This window comes from Myiozetetes cayanensis, unplaced genomic scaffold (genome assembly GCF_022539395.1).
Source record: "Myiozetetes cayanensis isolate MyiCay16 unplaced genomic scaffold, myiCay2020 scf31, whole genome shotgun sequence".
NCBI lineage: Eukaryota > Metazoa > Chordata > Aves > Passeriformes > Tyrannidae > Myiozetetes > Myiozetetes cayanensis.
In genome coordinates, this window is record NW_026087533.1 from 2,913,852 (window position 1) to 2,932,609 (window position 18,758).

General features: G+C 60.8%; 1 protein-coding gene across 1 annotated transcript; it reads left to right on the forward strand.

The window, feature by feature from the left end:
• Positions 1-1,655: 1,655 nt before the first annotated feature.
• On the forward strand, positions 1,656-18,293 carry ASAP3 (ArfGAP with SH3 domain, ankyrin repeat and PH domain 3). Its single transcript, XM_050326507.1, has 26 exons — positions 1,656-1,813; positions 5,136-5,208; positions 5,561-5,706; positions 7,210-7,284; positions 7,571-7,620; positions 7,863-7,989; positions 10,010-10,095; positions 10,815-10,890; positions 11,011-11,097; positions 11,345-11,454; positions 11,693-11,762; positions 12,325-12,412; positions 12,917-12,965; positions 13,049-13,233; positions 13,335-13,468; positions 13,785-13,879; positions 14,172-14,352; positions 14,595-14,680; positions 14,791-14,906; positions 14,997-15,064; positions 15,229-15,336; positions 15,469-15,715; positions 15,825-16,098; positions 16,644-16,788; positions 16,951-17,073; positions 17,339-18,293. Exons 1-26 carry the CDS (start codon positions 1,691-1,693, stop codon positions 17,411-17,413), a joined length of 2,997 nt encoding a protein of 998 aa, XP_050182464.1. The 5' UTR covers positions 1,656-1,690; the 3' UTR covers positions 17,414-18,293.
• Positions 18,294-18,758: the final 465 nt, after the last annotated feature.

Here is an 18,758-nt window from a genome sequence, read left to right on the forward strand (position 1 = left end):
AAACGCTGGAGACATTTGGGAGGAGGGAAGCGTTGGGTTGGTTTTGTTCCTGTTTTCAAGCATAAAAAAGCCTGTTTTGGGGCTTTTTAACTGGCCAGTCTGCTCTGAAGGCACTGGAGGAGAAGGGGGTTGAGATGAAGCCATGAAAACAAGTCTGACCTGCTCCAGTTGGTGATTTCCAGCCCAAATCCAGCTGGGATGAGCCTTCACCTGAGCTTGAGCCCCTTAAACCAGGAGCACGGGAAAAGCCCCAGGGATGGAGGTCAGGTCCCTACGGATATTAGGGCTGGATGGGCTCGTGCACCCCAATTTCAGGGCAGGTTTGGGGGCTGCAGAGCAAGATCCTGGGGGAGCTGTGCCCGTGGAGCACTGCCTGTCCTGGGGATGTGCAGGTGTCACAGTGATCAGTGGTACCAGGGGATGGTGGTACCTGATGTCTGGTGGTTCCCACTGATGTCTGGTGATAGCTGAGCTTGTGGCACGTAGTTCATCTGGTGAGAAGGAGGAGGAAGACGAGGAAGAGATCTCCGGACGAGGTAAGCCAAGCGAGCGGCACACAGTGCTGTAGGCACGACCCTGTCCCCACGTCCCCATCCCTGTGGGGCTGCGTGTCCCGCAGGAGCTCGAGGGGTGTCCCCCGGGTCGTGTGGCCCCCCCGTCCCCGCAGTGCCCGCACCGGCCAGGAGGTGGCAGGGCCACCCCACCCAAGGGACCGTCCCGGCCCCGCGCCCGGAGGGACCTCGGAGGAAGAGAAGGTCGGGAGGGCTCTTACCCATGGAGAACCCCCAAATCCCTTCTGCTCCCGTCCTGCCTGGGCTGCAGCCTCTTAACCCTGTGTCTGCCAGAGCCCTGCTCTGCGCAGAGATGTCCCGGGAGCTCGGCAGATGCTGGATCCCCTCCAAATTAGGGTGGGCACCCCAAAACCGTGGGCTCGGTGTCTGTTCAGCCTCAGCATCTCTCCCGGGGTGTCCTGGGTGTTCCTCTGGGAAGAGCAAATAACCAGGAATGGGACACCAAAATCCAGCTCCTTGGGCCTACGAGGGGTGGGATAAATGAGTGGACAGTGGGTTCAGAGGTTCCCTCCGGCGAGACGAAGAACCGAGGGCTTTGGGAATCGTCCCCTGCTCGGGGTCTCAGGAAGGGCAGGGTGGGGGCAGTCTCCGGTTAAACCAGTGCCCTGGGGGGACGGGGTTTAATCCCGAACCATCCTTCACTGTATCTCCATCTCCTGCCGAGCCGGGGTGAGTGGGTCCTGGGTGCCTGGGGAAGGTGGATGTCGGGGTGAGTGGGTCCTGGGTGCCTGGGGAAGCACCCAGCCGTGCTGTGGCGAGACCAGAGGTGCAGATCCAGCCAGAGCCCGGGGTTTTCCCTTCCTCCCACCACCGCACCGAGAGACCCCGCACGTCCCATCCCCCGGCCCGGGGGTCGCTTGGGGGGTTACTGGGGACGCCGGGGGCTCTTCGCCTTTAACGTGCGGGCGGGCGGGGCCGCCTCGTGACGGCGGCGGGGCGGGAGCGGGCGGCGGGGCCGGAGGGAGGGAGGGTCGGAGGGAAGGAGCAGCTCCCGGTGCGGGGCGCGGGGCGCTGAGCCGGGCTGAGCCCGCACCCGCCGGGGCGCTCCGCAGGGGAGCCCCCGCGCTCTCCCCGTGCCCCCAAGCCCCGCTGCCCCTCCCCGCTGTCCCCCCCGCACCATGCCCGAGCAGCTCAGCGTGGCCGAGTTCTTGGCCGTGACCGGCGAGGATCTGAGCTCCCCGGCCGCCGCCTTCGCCTCCAAGATGCAGAAGTGCCGGGGGGCGGTGGGGGCTCTGGAGGAGGTGAGCGGGGCCGGGGGGACTCGGGGGGAGTGGTCGGGCTGAGCACCCCACCTGGGAACACCCCCTTCACTCGTAGTTGCTGCTCCCTTGATGTTTGCTCCTCCCTAGGGTTTCTGTTTCTTTTGGGGTTCCCCCCTTTCACCCCGACACCCTAGGGTGGGTGCCTTGGGACCCTCGGATAAGGGAGCTTGTTTGCATTGTCCAGCTGTCCCAGTGTGCGTTTTTTGGGGGGCAAAGCCTGTAGAAATGGGCAAAAGGCTTCTCTAAAGCCTCCTTTAAAGCTCCACGTGCCCCCCGGGCCCACGGACATCCCCGCATCGTCCCGGAGCCAGGGCGTCCCCCTGCATCCCTGGGGCCAGCGCATCCCCCAGTCCGAGGGGATGGGAACGGCATCCCTCCTGGGACAAGGGTCATCCCTCTTTTTCTCCCGGGGCCAAGGCACACACCCCCCCACCCTCCCAGGGGCCAGGGGGAGGCACCCCAGCCCCCCCAGAGCATCAGTCACTGTCGAGTTCCTCTGCTGGAGTCCGCTCCGATGGGACTCGGGGGGCGGTACCCTGAGATGAAAGCCAGGGGAGTATTTTTAACCTCCCCCCAAAATCCCCGGCAGCATCTGTGGGAAGGGCGGAGGTGGCGGGGGGTGCCTTCGTCCCCCTTCTCCCGCCTGGAATAAAGGCGGTTTCCAGCTGGTCCTGTGGCTTTTGCCAACTCCTCTTAGCGAAGGAATGGCTTTGAAGGAGAGCCAGGGCTGGCGGGGAGCAGGGGGGCCCCAGGTGCTGGGGCTCTGGGATCCCTGGAGGCAGCGGGATGGGTGTCCTGGGGCTGGAAATCTGAGGACACATCATGGAGCATCCTGGTCTCCACCAGTACATGCTGGTCACTGCCATGGATCTCCTGCCATGGATCTTCCTCCCAGCTGGGAAGGGGGAGGCAGCTCCAGCCAGGAGGGAGCAGCGGGAATTTTGTTTGGCTGCTCGGAGAGGCTGCGGATAAAGGGAACAGGGATGGGGGGAGAGGCGTCCCCCAGGAATGGCAGAGGGTCCCTGTGGGGTTGGCTTAGTGAAGCTCCAGTGAGCGTGAGAGAGCTGGGAATCGTGACTGGTGTCATGTGCCGTGGGGGGCACGGGGCTGAGCCCCCTGTCCCACTGGAGGCTGCAGGGAGGGGACGAAACCACTGCCAGGCCTTTGGCATCGCAGTGTCCCAGCATGAGGGGAAGAGGGAAATCCAACCAAACCAGCTCCACCCCACCCTCAGAACCCTGATGGGCGATAGAATCAGGCAAGGGGGATAATCAGCCCTGAGTTTGGGGTGGTGGGGTGTCAGAGGGGACTGGGCACCTCCAGTCCAGGCCAGGGTGACATGGCACAGAGGCTGCTGGTGCACCCAGTGGCAGAGCTGGCAGGTGAGCTCCCAGCTCCCCCCTGTCCCCCAGGGCAGCACCACATCCTGCTCCCAGCCTGGCAGTTTGTCACCCCGGCCCTGGCACCCGCGGCGGCTCCTTCGCCGGGCGGCACGAGCCAGTGCCGGGGGGGGGATGCAGAAGAATGGCCCCCATTGAGCCTCCAATCCCTGGAGCCCAGGGATTCATCCCTTCCTCCAGCCCACAGGGGATCCCTCCTGTTCCCAGCCCACTGTCCTGAGCTGCCCCATGACCTGGAGCCAGAGGGTGATGGGTGTTGTGGGGGGCTCCAGACATCTCTGCCCCCTGCTCCAGAGGGCAGTCCCTGTGCAGCCAAGGCCCGTGTTCCCAGCAGCCAGCCTGGCACATCAGGGATGCCAGTGCTGCCCAAGCTGGGCCAGCAACATGAAGTGATTTGCCCTGCATTTACCACCCCAAGGCTGGGCTCTTCTGCCCTGTCTCCTCTTGGTGGACCCTTCCCAAAAGCCTTGTGTCCTTCCCTGGATTGTCCCTGCTCCATACCAGCCCCATATTCAGCCTCCTGCAGCCATGAGCTGGCACCAGGATGAGCTGCCCCATCCTGGACACTCAGAGCAGTTTCTTCCCCCATTTTCCCAGTGATGCATCCAGAGCATCTCATGCTGCCTCAGTTTCCCCTTCTTGTGACTATGCCACGTTTGCAACCCTGGAGCATCCAGGCATCCAGCCCTGGCTTCCCCCCTGAGGCAGAGAATCCCTCTGCTCTGGAGGGCTTGATGTGCCTGGATTTGGTGCAGGGAGGGGCCATGGGGGGCTTTGGTGCTCCCTGACACCCTCCCCATTGTAGATGCATTGCAGGACCCCTCTGGGTGGGGGGGGTTTGGCTCCCACCTCAGCCCCAGTTCCCTCCCAGCTGGCTCATCCTGGCCAAAGCTCATCCACAGCATCCCATCCAACGAGGAGGGCCTGGGAGAGCGGCGCTGGAGCCAGGCTGACCCTGCTGTCAGGAAATCAGCCTTGACATCAGCCCCAAAACCTTCAGCAGAGCTCAGAGCAGAGAGAGAGAGAGAGAGAGCCTCTTTATTGTAATTCCTCCGCGGTTTCATCCCTCGCCCTTCTTGCTGTTCACACCCTCTAAATATTTCCAGCCTGTTATCATGGCTCTGGTACCTGCAGCCAAGCCACCCTTAACCCTTTCCTGTTGCTGTGTTTGGCCCTGAGGTTGGGCTGGGGTTGAGTTTGCCGTGGTTCTCAGGGTGCAAACGGGGGCTGTCCACGTAGGGAAGGATGGGGCCACCAGGTTGGGGATGGGGAGGGCTCCAAACCAGTGCAGGGATGTGGCTGATGGGGCTGCAGGGAGGCTCACAGTGCTGGGAGCCACAGGCAAGACCCTGCCTGAGCTCAGGGCAGGGGGGATTGTGGAAAGCCACATCCCTGGTTGTGGGGTTGCTGTGGTTTAGCACACACAGCTGGCACGGGGGTTTATGGGATTTAGGTCCCCGCCAGCAGGAGGTGAATCCTGGTTTTGACTCTGTGGGAAGCTGGGCTTGTGCTGTGCCTGGTCCTGAGCTCTGGGGATGGGCTGATGTGATGCTTCATCTCCTCCTTGTTGGTTGAAACAGCCCCTGCAAGAGCCAGGGAGGCATTTTCCGTGGTTGCTGGGAGCTGCTGGGATCCAAGGAGCCTCTCACCCCCTGCTACCGTCTTGCTCAAACCCTCCTCTCCAGGAGCAGCCAAAGCCCTGCCTGGCAGCAAAGCCACAGGGACCAGCTGGATGCTGTGGCTCCAGCATCCCCAGGATGCCTCCAGCTCCTTTCCCAGCCCTGGGAGCTTGGATCCTGCCCCACACATCTGCATGGCAGAGCTGCAGCCCTTCCAAGGGCCAGCTGGGCTGGGAGAGCTCCGTAACGAGCTCTGTTTGTTTTCTCCCTTTGCTTTCCCAGAGCCTGGATGGGGACCAAGCCGTGCTCCAGAGGATCAGGAAATATGTGAAAGCCATTCACATCTCCGGGCTCAGTGAGTTGGGCTTCAGGAGGGCATCTCTGGACCACGGGGCTGGTGGGGGGGCTGGGATAGTCCCGTTCTCCACCAACACCGATCACGCCATCAGTGGGGTGGCTCTGGGTGCTGGCCAGTGAAAAGTGGCATGGCTGCATGCTAAAGTGCCAAAAATTGCGTTAAGTCAATATAAAAAGGGAAATTGAGAACCTTAGGAAGGTTGTTTGGGGCACACCACTGCTGTCCTGCAGCAGGACCAGCCCAACTCTGCTGTGGAGTGAGGGGGCGGTGGGTGCTGGTGTGACCATGATGTGTTGAGGTGCTGCAGGGTCACCCCACGTCCCTCCCTCTCTGGTGTCTCCCCCTACAGCCCACGTGGAGAACGAGGAGCAGTACAGCGAGGCCCTGGAGAACTTTGGCAACAACCACCTCTCCCAGAACAACCACGAGCTCTCCACTGGTTTCCTCAACCTGGCTGTGTTCACCCGCGAGGTCACCGCGCTCTTCAAGAACCTGGTGAGCCATCCCAAACCCATCTGGATTTGGACTCCCCCACCCCAGTGCACCCCCCTTCCTCCCACATTCATGCAGCAATCCCCACCTCCCATCCTGGGGCTCAGGGGCACATTCCCAGTGCTCCCAGACCATCTGATGCCCTCATTACTGGATTTACAGCTCATTCCCAGCTCCCCAGGGCTGCCGACCCTGGGATCCAGTGGGCAGCTGGGACTGCTATTTTCTTTTTTTTTTTTTTCCTATTTTCTCTCTTTCTGTTTTGTTTTTTTCCCTCACATCAATTGCATCTCTGATCTCGCCTGCCAAGAGTAAATCAAAGCCACGCTGGGCCGCGGGGAGCGGGCAGAGATGGCCGTGAGCGGAGCCGCCAGCGCCTTCCCCACCTCGGGAATGGCTCCGCTGGAAAACGCAGTTCCTGAACGGAGCTGGGTCCGTGCACACCCAGCAGCAAAGCCCAACGTGGCCCCTTCTCCGTTCCCTTTCAAATCCCCCTCTCCGAGGGGTGTTTCTTGGCCCCTGGCTCTGCTTAAGGAGGAGATTGATTTCTGCTGCCCTTCCCCCAGCAAGAATCTCAGATTTTTGGCGTCTTCTCTCCCAGTTACCCCAATCTGGGCCTCCCTGCTCCTCCCCTTCCCCATCCCGCCTGTCCCAGCCCACCCAGACCCCCCGTGCTCCAGTGGGGCTCTGCAGAACTGTCCTGGTGGAGGAGTCAGACCAGTTTTGGGGGCCCCCACCTCCTGCCCTACATGCTGCCGAGCTCAGTTCTGTGCCAGGACCCTCAATCAGATTCCAAAACTGTGTTTCCCCTCCTGGAGTCTCCCTGGAGGTGTAAGAACTGGGCTGCCCCATTCCCCCTCGTTTGGGGCTGGTCCTGTGCCCCAGGGCTGGGTTTCTCCCCGGGTGCTGCAGGGAACCAAAACCCTTTAAAAAAAATCTGGGTGCAGTGGGGAGGTCTCCTGGGTGCTGGATGTGCTCTCACAGCTTTAAAATGGGATGCACAGAGGGATTCCAGGACTCTGGAATCTCTGTAGTGAGCTCCTGTGTCCCCACCATGGACTCCTGCACGGCACTGCTGGGGATGGCGGTGGCTGCTCTGCTGTCCCCAAACCCCGGGAAAGGGGGACATTTTGGGAAGCCCCTTTAATATTGGGGGTGCTCTTTGCATCATGGGGCTGTGGAGGGGCTGGTGGCATTACTGGGTGTGGGGACAGGGACGGGGACAGGGACGAGGTGTCGATGGAGGGGGAACAGTTTTGTTTTTGGCAGCCGCGGTGCTGATGTGGTTTGTGGGAAGGGCCCTGCGTCAGACATCTTGCAGCCAGCTCCAACAAGCCCCAGCCTGCCCCGTGCCTGGATCCTGCATCCAGCCCTGCTTCCAGCCTCTTTAACCCTTCCCAGGGCAGTGATGGAGCTGGAGGGAGGTCCCTGGCACCGGGAAGGACCTGGGGTTCCAGCTCCCTGACCTCCCCCGCTGTGGGGTAACCCCATCTCTGCCTTTTGCAGGTGCAGAACCTGAACAACATCGTGTCCTTCCCCCTGGACAGCCTGCTGAAGGGGCAGCTGAGGGACGGCCGCCTGGTGAGTCCCCCCCAGCCCTGTCCCCAGGGTCACCCATTTGGGGATGTGCTGCAGCAAGTGAGACCCCTGGTAAGGGCTCAGCTCATGGCCAGAAGGAAGGAGGAAGTACCAGGGGCTGGAAAGGAGCAGTGAGGGTTGGGAGTGATGGGAGCGAGGGTGAAGACCCACTGTGGGACGTCCCTTGTCCCCAAGGGGTGCAGTAATGCAGAGCAAAGCCTTTGGCCACTTCAGTGCCACCAGCTCTGTCACCTTCCCTGACCTTTCCCCCCTCTCTCCTTTGCCACAGGACTCCAAGAAACAGATTGAAAAGGCCTGGAAGGATTATGAGACCAAAGTGTAAGGAACACGCTGCCTCCAGCAAAATCCACCTAAATCCTGCTCTGCACAAAGGTGTTTTGTCCCTGGGCTGGAGCTGGGCACCAGTGGTGCCAGTTTGCCACTGGGAAGGCTCTGGTCCAGCCTTTTCCTAAGGGGAAAGGGCAAGGAGAGGGGCTGGAGATGTTTCTCCTGATGCCATTCCCACTGTAACCTCCCTCGGAGCAGGGATGTCCCCAACCCACCGCCATCCCACTCCACAGGGGGAAGATGGAGAAGGAGAAGGAGCGATCCCGCCTGGCCGGGGTCGTCCCGGCCGAGCCGGCGGCCGCAGAGGTGGCCGAGGACATGCAGAGGGAGCGGCGGCTCTTCCAGCTCCACATGTGCGAGGTAGGGGCTGTCCTGGGGGATACAGGGATTGTTCATCTCCAGGGTGACCACGCTACTTCACCTCTGTGGGGACATGGGAGCCTGTCCCTGTCCCCACCACCGAAACAGCCCCGTGTGGGTGCTGTGTAGGACCCTCGGCTGTGCCCATCCCATCCCTGCTTGGTCCTGGCTCAGGGATCCTCATCCCATCCCCAGACTGGGGTCCCTGTGGGATGCAGCTTCAAGTAGCACCCGTGGTGCCTCATGAGGGTGATCCTTCTCTGCAGTGGTCCCACCCGTGTCCTCCCAGCCCCGCTCCTACCCCTTCACTGGGTGGCATTTGGGGCAAAAAGTGAGCTTTTTGGCTAAGATCCCTGAGATCGGCTTTGTGGTTTTGCCCTGTCCTCAAAACTGCTCCTGGTTTTGGTTAGGGGAGGCTCACGAGTCTCCCCAGATCCCTCTGGCAGTCCCAGATCCTGCCAGTCCTGGGTGCTGGCAGTCCATGCTCAGGGGTGAGATGGGAGTGGTGAAGGACATGATTTTGGACCCCCACAGCGAGGAGGAGCCCAGGTGTCCTGGCTCTGGACACTCGGCAGCCCCACAAACCTCTCCAAGGTGACACAGAGCAGGGAACAAGTCCCCAGTGGGTTGTTCCAGGGCTCTCCCACGTTCCCCAGGGCCAGGGCCCGCTGCTGCCCTGTGCCCCTCCCAGCAAAGGGCAGGGGGTGTTGGGAAGGAGGCTGCACCCGCCGGGGGAGCTGGGACAGGGCCAGATGAGTCACTGCCTTGAATAGCTCCACTGTGGGATAAATAACAGCACATGGAGAGGCGGGAGCTGGGGCCGGGCACGGCGGCTGCATGTGAGCAGGGCACGTGCACGTGAGAGCTGCTGCTGGCCCTGCAAGTAGTGGTGGTGGTGGTGGTGGGGCAGCTCTTCTGGGGGAGGTTGAAGGGCATGTGATGCACGTGGGTTTGTAGGGAAGTGGGTTTTTTGCTGCTTCCTGGGGTGGGAAGAACATGGTCCTGTTCCACCCCGTGGGGTGGTTGTGTCTCCCCATCGTGGGCAGCCTTGCACCCCCAGGGCTGTGGGTGCAGCTGGATCTGGATCCAGGGGTGCTGGGAGCATCCCTGTGCACCCCAGGGCATGGGTGGCAGGGCAGGGACATCCCATGGTAGCCTGGCACGTGTGGCCTTCCCCAGGTGGGACTTGGTTCAGGAAGTGCAGTGCTGTGACTCTGACTCAGCATCTCCAGCTTGCACGGGGAACTTTGACAACCCTCCCCAGCCCAGTGACCCCTCAGGGTGTTCAGAGTGCCCAGGGCACCGGGAGACTGCATTCCAGAGGCTCTATTCCACCCTGGAAAGCCCCTGGAGCTCAGGGCTGCCTTCCCCTCCCCTCGCCTCCCCGCTCAAAACCATTCCAGCAGCTGGAGAGGAGCTCTCAGGGGGGAAAATCTCTTCCCCTCCTCATTTTGCTCAGGGTGAGTGAGACTCTGGGTCTTTCCTTCCCTGCCTGCAGCTGATGGATGGGTTTGATGCACGAAGCTGACGTTCCCCACCCCACGGGACACCTCGGCAGACCTCCAGGGCTGGTGGGCTGCAGGTGCTCGCTGCTTGGAATCTGGAATCTGATTTTTTTGGGGAATAAAAAGGGTCATATCTTAAAAAACATTTGGGCTTTTTTTTTTTTTTTTTTTTTTTTCCCCTTCACGAGCTGCCTTGAGCTTTGGTTATTTATTAACTCCAGAAGTAATGAGCAGCAGGAGAAGCGTGCTTGGCTGGAAACCCTGGAGGCCTCAGTCCTTGAACTTTCCAGGTCTTGGAGGACTTCCAGAGCCAGGTTTTTTGAGGGTGGTCCCCAGTGAGCTGCCTTCAAATCCAACACCATGACTCCCTCCTTGAAGCCCAGCCAGTGTTTTAACCCTCCTCCCTGTGTCGGGAAGGGAAGCGAGGGCTGGGCAGGCTCTTGCTCTTTCCTCTGGGAATATTTTCAGCTGGTCCTTGTCTCCGTCACCTAACGGGGTGTCTTCTCCTCCTCCAGTACCTGCTGAAAGCCAGCGAGTCTCAGATGAAACAGGGACCAGATTTCCTGCAGAGCCTCATCAAGTTTTTCCATGCTCAGCACAAGTAGGTGCCACCTGGATAAAGGTGGGATTGTTGTCACCCTTGGGAAGTCCCACAAGAGTCTGGGGGCTGCTTCTCCCATCCCAGCTCCATAAAGCTGTTGATGGAGGTGCTGGGGAGTTGAAATGTGCTTTTTGTTGGCTTGAGGAGCTGTAAACGTGTCCATGGGGCTGGGGGAAGGGGGTTGGCTCGGGATATATCAGATGATTTGGTTTCTGGATTAGATTTCCAGGGATGAGTTCAGCTGAGCGGCTCCAGCATCAGCTGTGGGGGTCATAACAAGGGTGTCTGGAGCAAGGATTAACATCCCCTTGCCCTTCCCATTGCTCCATGAGGCTGGAGTGGGTGTCATCATCTCCTGCAGCTCTCGAGTGGGGAAACTGAGGCAGGGGGGGACAGTCTTACTGGTTAAAGGCATGTCCTTGGCTGGGGCTGTGACCCAGAGACCCCCAGGATGTGGCCTCCAGCAGAGCTGCTCCCCAGTGAGACGAACTGGGATTGACCAAGAGGCCAAACACCCCAAATATGTGGGATATCCAGATCCCAAGGCCTTTGGTGGGCTCTCACCACATCTCCCAGCAGCGGGGGAACCACAAAGCAAGGGCAGCTTCCCAGCCAGGGGCTTGCCATGATCTCCTGCCACGTTTCCTCTTAAAAAAAAACCCTCTTTTTTTCCTCCATCCTCCCCGTCTGCATCTTAATCACCCTCAACAAACGCCCAGTTTCTTCCAAGACGGCTGGAAGGCTGCCCAGAACCTCTACCCCTTCATTGAGAAGCTGGCCGTGTCCCTGCACGCGGTGAGTCCCCCCACGCTGCCATCCGTGTCCCAGGGGGTGCCAACCCCACCCTGTGCTCGTGCCAGTCCCTGAGAATGCCCCTGCTCAGCACAGCAGTGGTGGCAGCTCCTCCCTTTGCAGCTCCACCAGGCGCAGGAGGAGGAGGTGAAGCAGCTGACGCAGACCCGCGATTCCCTGCGCAGCATCCTGCAGCTGGAAAACAAGGAGGTGACGCCCCTGGGATGGGCTGGGGAGGAGCACTGGGAGGGTGCTGGGTACCCTGGGGTTAGGTTTGGGATGGGGAGAAGCTAGGGAGCAAAGGAGGCATCCGTGGGAGCAAAGGAGACCTGGGAGATGTTTGGATGCTGGGAGGGCAGGGGGTCTCCAGCATCCTGCTGGGAACTGCATCCCCATAAGGATGAGGCCACTTGGAGCAGCCACCCCTGCACCTCTCACTTGCCATTTTTTTTTCCAGGAAAACCTGAGCAGGAAGAACTCTGGCAGTGGCTACAGCATCCACCAGCACCAAGGGAACAAGCAGTATGGGACGGAGAAGTCGGGATTCCTGTACAAGAAGAGCGATGGGTGAGGATGAGTGTTATCCCAGAGAGCTCCCAGCTCCATCCCGGTGTTGCTGATGCTCGTGGGAGGCCCCAGAGGTGGGATCCCACAGCCCATAGCTCAGCAGGACACTCCGTGCTCTGTGACTTACAGGAAGCACAGCCCCACAGGATGGTGCCGAGGGCTGCCGTGGGAGGTTTGGGATGTGGATGTGGGCGATGGGGGCTGTGAAATTCTCACTCTTCCTCTTCCTCCTCCTCAGGATCCGCAAAGTGTGGCAGAAGAGGAAGTGTGGTGTGAAATACGGCTGCCTGACCATTTCCCACAGCACGGTGAGGAGCAGGGGAGGAGCTGCAGCCCTGATCCTTCTTTGTGCACCCTTTGAGCCTTGGTGTCTGTTGTCCATTGGATTTCAGATCCCTTTCTTTCAGGTCTAGTTGTGCCCAAACTGGTCTCAAATCTGCCTGGCTTACAATTTGGCACAAGATGGGGCTGGAAAGTCTAAAGGGCATCCCCCATGTCTGAGAGGGGCCCGTGGGAGGGAAAGGGGGGCTTGGTTGGGGCAGTGAGTTGGGTGTTGAGGGTCCAGACAAGCCCAAAGGGGCTGGGGTGGGTTGGGAGGGAGGTGCTTCCCCCTGGTGTTGGAGGCTGGAAAGTGCAGCAGGGACAGAGGACATGGGTCAGGGACATCTCAGAGCCCTGTTCTCCTGCAGAGGGACCCTGTTCTCCTGCAGAAGGTCAGACAGAGTCTGATTCACTTGGTTATCCCAAGAGGAACCATCTGTGCTGGTGGTTGTCCCCACACAGTCGGAGACAGTGATGCCCAATCCCTTGGTGATGCCCATCCCACCCCCTCCCAGTCCTTTAACCCCTCTCCATCCTCTCACCCTGCAGATTAACCGTCCCCCTGTCAAGCTGAACCTCCTCACCTGCCAGGTGCGGCCCCACGCCGAGGAGAAGAAATGCTTCGACCTGGTGACACGTGAGTGCCCAGGGCAGGGTGCCATGGCTGGGGGGCGTGTTTGACCCTGAGGCAGAGGCTGTGGTGGGACCTCTCCCTTTTTGGAGTGGGTTTTCCCTCTGAAACCCTTTTAACCTGGCTCTGTGTGCCTCCCTGGATGACTTTACAGAGGAAGGACCAACCTCTCCAAAACAGAGAAAGCTCAGGCAAAGAGAGGTTGTGACAGGGCTCAGGTGATAGGAGAGTGATGTGCAGGGATTTAGTTTTTAATTAAGTAGTTCCCGTGGAGAGATTTTAGCAGATTCTTGCTGTCCTGGGCATCCCTAAATCATAGAATGACAGAATCCCAAAATGGTTTAGGTCGGAAAGGACCTTAAAGCCCATCTTGTTCCACCTCCTGCCATGGACAGGGACACCTTCCACTAGCCCAGGTTGCTCCAAACCCTGTCCAACCTGGCCTTGGACACTTCCAGGGATGGGGCAGCCACAATTTCTCCCCTTTCCCCTCTCTCCCCATCCCTGCAGACAACAGGACGTATCACTTCCAAGCGGAGGACGAGCAGGAGTGCGTCGTGTAAGTGCCGCAGCCCATCCCCGCTCCTTGAGCTGCCCAGATCCTGCCCTGCCTTTCCCATCCTCCTCCTCCCTCCTGCCCAGGTGGGTCTCAGTGCTGCAGAACAGCAAGGACGAAGCCCTGAGCAATGCCTTCAAGGGGGATGTGGGCAGCGGGGCAGCGGTGGGGGCCGGGGCGGACGGTGGCGTCCAGGAGCTCACCAGGCTGGTCATCAGCGAGGTGAAGAACATGCCAGGGAACAAACAGTGCTGTGACTGCGGGGCCCCGGGTACGTCAGGGTGTCCCCCCAACCCTGGGTGTGGGTCTGGTACCCGGGGGGGTATCACCATCCTGTGTGATGCTGAGCCCCCTGCGCTGCTCCCGCCGCAGACCCCACGTGGCTCTCCACCAACCTGGGCATCCTGACGTGCATCGAGTGCTCCGGCATCCATCGGGAGCTGGGTGTGCATTATTCCCGCATCCAGTCCCTCACCCTGGATGTCCTCAGCACCTCTGAGCTGCTGGTAAGCTGCTCCCTGAGCCTGGAGCTCTGGGAATCACCCTCTGTGGCTCCAGTGCTCGCAAACTTGCCCCAGTTTCCCCAGCGTGGTGGTTTGGGCAAGGTGGAGGGGGCTTTACAAACCTATTTCCTAAGGAGGAGGATGCTGGAACTGCTCCCTCCTAAACCAGACTTCCTCTGCATCATCCCTGGGGGAGATGCCGCTCTAGAAGAGTCCTGGGTGGATCCAGTGGATTCCTTCCCTCCAGGGTGGGATCTGGCTGGGGCAGGGGGAGCATGGCCAGGAGGGCTTGTCTCCCCCCATCCCTCTCTCTCCGTAGCTGGCTGTCAGCATTGGGAACACCCGTTTCAACGAGATCATGGAGGCCACACTGCCCACGCAGGACTGTCCCAAGCCCTCAGCTGGCAGTGATATGTGAGTTGGGTGCAGGATGTGGGCTCAGGGTGGGCTGGGAGGAGGAGGAGAAGGAGGGATAGGAGTGTATGGTCTGTGGTCTGCCCTTGCTTCTATGCCCATCAGCTCTGAGACAGCCCGGGGATGTGAGAAAGGAGGATCACCTGGATTTTGGTGGGGGATCTGCACCTCTTTGGAGGTTTCCCCTTGATCCCAGGGCTTCAGGAGAAGGGAGGAGCTCAGGGTGCCCTTGGCTGGGGTGGGAGCTGGAGGGTTCTGCTCCCCATGCCCACCCAAGCCCCCCTTCCCCCAGGGCTGCCCGCAAGGAGTACATCGTGGCCAAGTACATGGAACGTCGCTACGTCCAGAAAAGCAGCCGGGATGATCCCCACCGCCTCTGGGAAGCCATTCGTGCCCGGGACCTCCTGGCCCTGCTCCAGGCCTTTGCTGAGGGCCACGACCTGGCCAAGCCTCTGGGCAGCCCCGAGGGCCAGGTGAGTCCCACACCTGGCAGCGTGGATGGATTTTCCCCCTCTGGGTGCCTGTCCTTGGTGCTTCTCTTGGGCTTTGGGTGCAGATGTGCCCTTGGCAAGACGAGCATCCCTCAGCTCCAGCTTTCCTCTCTCCTTCAAGCTGTGGGAGACGAGAGCACCCTTGGGTCCAGCTCTCCTCTCCCCTCCATCCTGGGGGAGATGGGCACCCTGAGGCTCATCTCTCCTCTCCGCTCTCGTGGCAGGACGCGGGGGAGCTGGCTCTGCACATGGCCGTGCGCCACGCCGACAGATCCTCCCTGCCCTTGGTGGACTTCATCATCCAGAACGGGTGCGTCCCCGGGTGCTCCCGGCGTCCCCTGCCCTTCCCCACCCGGGAGGAGTGTGCAGGAGGCCTGTGTGCTCTCAGGCCCTGACTCTCCTGCCGGTGGCCCCGCGCAGGGGGACGCTGGACCGGGTGACGCCGGACGGGAACACGGCCCTGCACTACAGCGCGCTCTACAACCAGCCCAACTGCCTCAAGCTGCTCCTGAAGGGCAAAGCTGCCTTTACCACGGGTATGGGACTGGGAATGGGGGGTTTGAGGGTCTCTGGTGGGAGGGGCAAGGCTGTAACCTGGATCTGTGCCCCTTTTGTCCCTCGGGCAGTGAACGCGGCGGGCGAGACGGCTCTGGACGTGGCGAGGAGGCTGAAGCACAGCGAGTGTGAAGAGCTGGTAAGTGGGGTGGAGGGATGGGGGAGATGCTCGAGGTGGGGAGAGCACCTGGGGAAGGATGGCATGGAGATGGGGGGCTGCTGGGGCCTGTCCTCCTCTCTGCCAAGGCCCCTCTGACTTGCCCCATCCTGAGAGCCTCCTGACCTGTCCCGTCCATCCGGCAGCTGGAGCAGGCGCAGGCAGGGAAGCTCTCCCTGCAGATCCACGTGGACTACGACTGGGAGCCACCCTCAGAGTTCCCTTACGACAGTGAGGACGAGCTGGAGGAGAAGGTACCTCTGGGAGGGGACAGCACATCCTGTGATGGAGATCCCACACCCCCAGTGAGGGGGCTGGGCGAGTGCAGGTCCTTTTGTGGGGCTGGTGGCCGTGGGGCATCCCTGGACCCACGTGCCTGCCCCCAGGTGAGCCCCCTCCAGCGCTCCTTCAAGGGCACGTCCCCGCTGGCCGCCAGCCCCCCGCCCGCCTGCCCCCAGACCCGCTGGAGCTGCGTGGGGGGGATGGACATCACCAACAAGACCTACGAGAGCATCCTGGTGCCCTCCCGCCCCGCGCCCCGCCGGGCCCACAGCGAGGAGATCCCCCCACCGCTACCCCTCAAAAACCCCACGCGGGGCGGCTCCCGCCCCAAACCCGGCCACAGCCCCACCGGTGAGTTGGGGCGGGCAGGGGGGTCACCCATGGTGGGGTTCTGCTTTCAGCAGGACACCAATAATTCACTGTCCCCGTTGTGTGGTGTGTGTGTGTGTGTCCCCTGCAGAGCGCCCCGAGCTGCCCCGGCAGGCGTCAGAGCCGCACTCCTCCGGGCTGGTGGAGCCTCCAGCCGCTCGCAGCCTGCCCTCTGCCAGCAGCACCGGTGCCCTGGATGGCACCCCCGGCACCCGCAGCCCCACCGAGAGCCGGCGGGCGGCCTACTGGGAGACCCGCTCCGAGAGCGACACCAGCAGCACCCGGAGGGGGCCAGAGCTGAGCCCCCCGCCTGGGCAGCCCCCTCCGGGCAGCACAGCCCCCGACATCCCCCCCGTCAAGTTTGGGTAGGGATCCCCACACACACACACCTCCAGGCTGGGGGGGCACTGGGTGTTGGGGGGTCATTTTGTGGTGCTGGCGGCTCGGTTTTGATTGTCCCTGTGGAGCAAAGGGGTCCCCACCCCTGGAGACCCCAAAGGAGTCGATGCTGCCACTGGGACGCAGGACGGGATAAGAGCAGCCCATGGGGGTGATGGGTTGTCCCTGGAAAAGGTGATGCAGGTTATTTGGGGGTGACACCAAGACACCCCCCCCCCCAAATTATATTATTGTATAAAAATTTCTGTAATAGTATAAATATATTTTATACAATATATAATAACACTTATATATTACATAAAATATTATATTCGGGGCGGGGAAATGTGGTGGGATGGGCTCGTTTGAGGTAGTTTGGGTGCTGAGGTCCCTCTCCATCAGCATCCAGGGGGATGTGGGTGCTCTCTCAGGTGCCATGGGGGAACCCTACTGAGACCTCCCAGGGAGGAGGACAGGGAGGGGGAAGGCAGCAGTAAGGAGGGGGTGACACTGTCCCCGCTGTCCCCCACAGCTCCGAGAGCACCCGCTCGTACCGGCGCATCGGCAGCGGGGTGGGCAAAGCAGGGCCGGCCGTGTCCCCCCAGAGCCCTGGTGGCCCCGAGGACCCCGCTCTCAGCAAGGTGCCCCCCGTGCCCATGCCCAGGAGGTTTGCTCCGGTAGGTGCCACGGCTTGGGGGGTGTCACCCTCTGCATCCCCAGACATCCCTGCTCTCCTTATCCTGGGGCAGCAGAGGGGAGGATCAGGGGTGTCACATCCCTGCACCCCTCTTGGGAGTGACTTTTGGTGGGTCTGTCACCCCCTTTCCACCCTGTTTCAGGCCAAGGGGAGGCAGAAGCGGGTGAAGGCGGTGGCTGACTGCAAGGGGGACAAGGCCCGGGAGCTGACCTTCTCCAAGGGGGAGGTGATCGTGGTGACACGGGAGGAGGACGAGCAGAGCTGGGTGAGTGGCACCATGGCACAGGTGCAGGGATCCCGATCCTGGTCCTTTTTTCCCTCTGGAGGTGGCTGAGATGTTCCTGGGGGGCATGGATTGGGGGATCCTTCGCCTATCTGTGCATGGAGTAGGGCTGGGAAGGCTCCAGCTGCTGTGTCACCATGGCTTTGCCTCTCTAAATTCCCCTGGGAATTTAGATATCAGCCCCAAAGCTTCTCCCATGCCTGAGATGGGACTCCAACCCCCTTGACCCCCATCTCTGCACCCCCAGGTCGGCTTTATTGAGGGCGACGGCTCCCGCACCGGAGTCTTCCCCGCCAGCTTCGTCCACCTCTTGCAAGACTGACCTGGCAGTTTGTCACTGTCCCCTCGGCCAGGACCACAGGCAGCTCCCTGCTGGGGGCTCAGCAGAGCCAGACCACGAGGGACACATGCCCAGGACCCTGGCATGGGACCACTGCCCTCCAGGGGGGCTCAGAGACCACCCGTTGGGAAATCTGTCCATGGAAGGCAGCGCTGAGGAGCTGAGGGGCAGAGAACGGACACGCTCGCTGCACTGGTGGGCTGAGGTCTCTGTGCCAGCCCCTGCTCCTGCTGCTCTCCCGTCCTTCCTGGGGGCTCTGCTCATCCCCAGGGATTTCTTCTCCCTTCCTCTGCAAGGACTTGGGGCATGGGGGAGCTCCACCCTCTGCCAAGTAGTCATGGAGGCCCCTCCCCAGCCCTGGGGGGAGCAGGGCTGGGGGGCAGCTGTTTCCCCGCCAGCCTCCTTTCTGTACCCCAACTGTGAAGCTTTCGGGCTGGGCAAGAAGTAGGAGGGGCTGGAGGGTCTCCACCCCAAACTTGGAGCTGCCTGAGCTGGTGGGGCTTGGGGATGCTCCAAAGCTTCCCCAAAACTGGTAGTGAAATGGCATTCCCTGATTTTGGGGGGGAGTGGGACTTGAGGTGGCACCACAGAGCCCCTGCCCCATGTCCCTCACCTGGGGTGGGTGCTGGATCACCGCCCCAGCCCTGGGGGCCTCTCCAAGGGGGTTTTCGCATTATTTTTCTGGGACCAGCATCCCCTTGTGCCAGTGTCCCTTGGGACCCACCTGCCTCTGTACCCCCACAATTTACCCTCTCCCCTTCTCATTTCTGTGTCAAATGTTTCATCTCAAAGAAAAAGCAGTCTTTTTTTTTTTTTTTAATGTTTTCTGTCTCTGATTTCTAATAAACCATTGTTTTTGTAAGGACCTGGTGCTTGGGGGTGGGGGACTCGGCAGGGCTGTGCTGGGCATCACAGCCTGCAGGAGGAGTTGGGGTGTCATTTGTCATCACAGAATCGTGGAATGCTTTGGTTTTGGAGGGGACTTTAAGGATCGTCTCCTTCCACCCCCTGCCACGGGCAGGGTCACCTTCCCCTAGACCAGGTTGCTCCAAGCCCCGTCCAACCTGACCTTGAACACTTCCAGGGGTGGGGTGTTCTCAGTATTGGAATATTCTAATACGCGGAATATTCCAATGTGTTGGGATATTCCAATATATAAGAATTCCACAAATATTGGGCTATTCCAATACATGGAGTATAAACACACACACACACACACACACACACACACCCCCCCACACCCACCCAGGCATCTTGCTGCCGCAGGACACCAACTTCGGGAAGAGCAGAGTTTGCCACGCACCACCTTCCCTCCCCCGTGGCCCTG

What these genes read in the sequence shown, in the direction of transcription:
- ASAP3 (XM_050326507.1), top strand. Translation starts at nt 1,691, where the DNA reads ATGCCCGAGCAGCTCAGCGTGGCCGAGTTCTTGGCCGTGACCGGCGAG. An exon ending in CGGTGGGGGCTCTGGAGGAG is followed by an intron (nt 1,814 to 5,135) that starts GTGAGCGGGGCC and finishes TTGCTTTCCCAG; the next exon opens with AGCCTGGATGGGGACCAAGC. An exon ending in TGACCATTTCCCACAGCACG is followed by an intron (nt 11,763 to 12,324) that starts GTGAGGAGCAGG and finishes CTCACCCTGCAG; the next exon opens with ATTAACCGTCCCCCTGTCAA.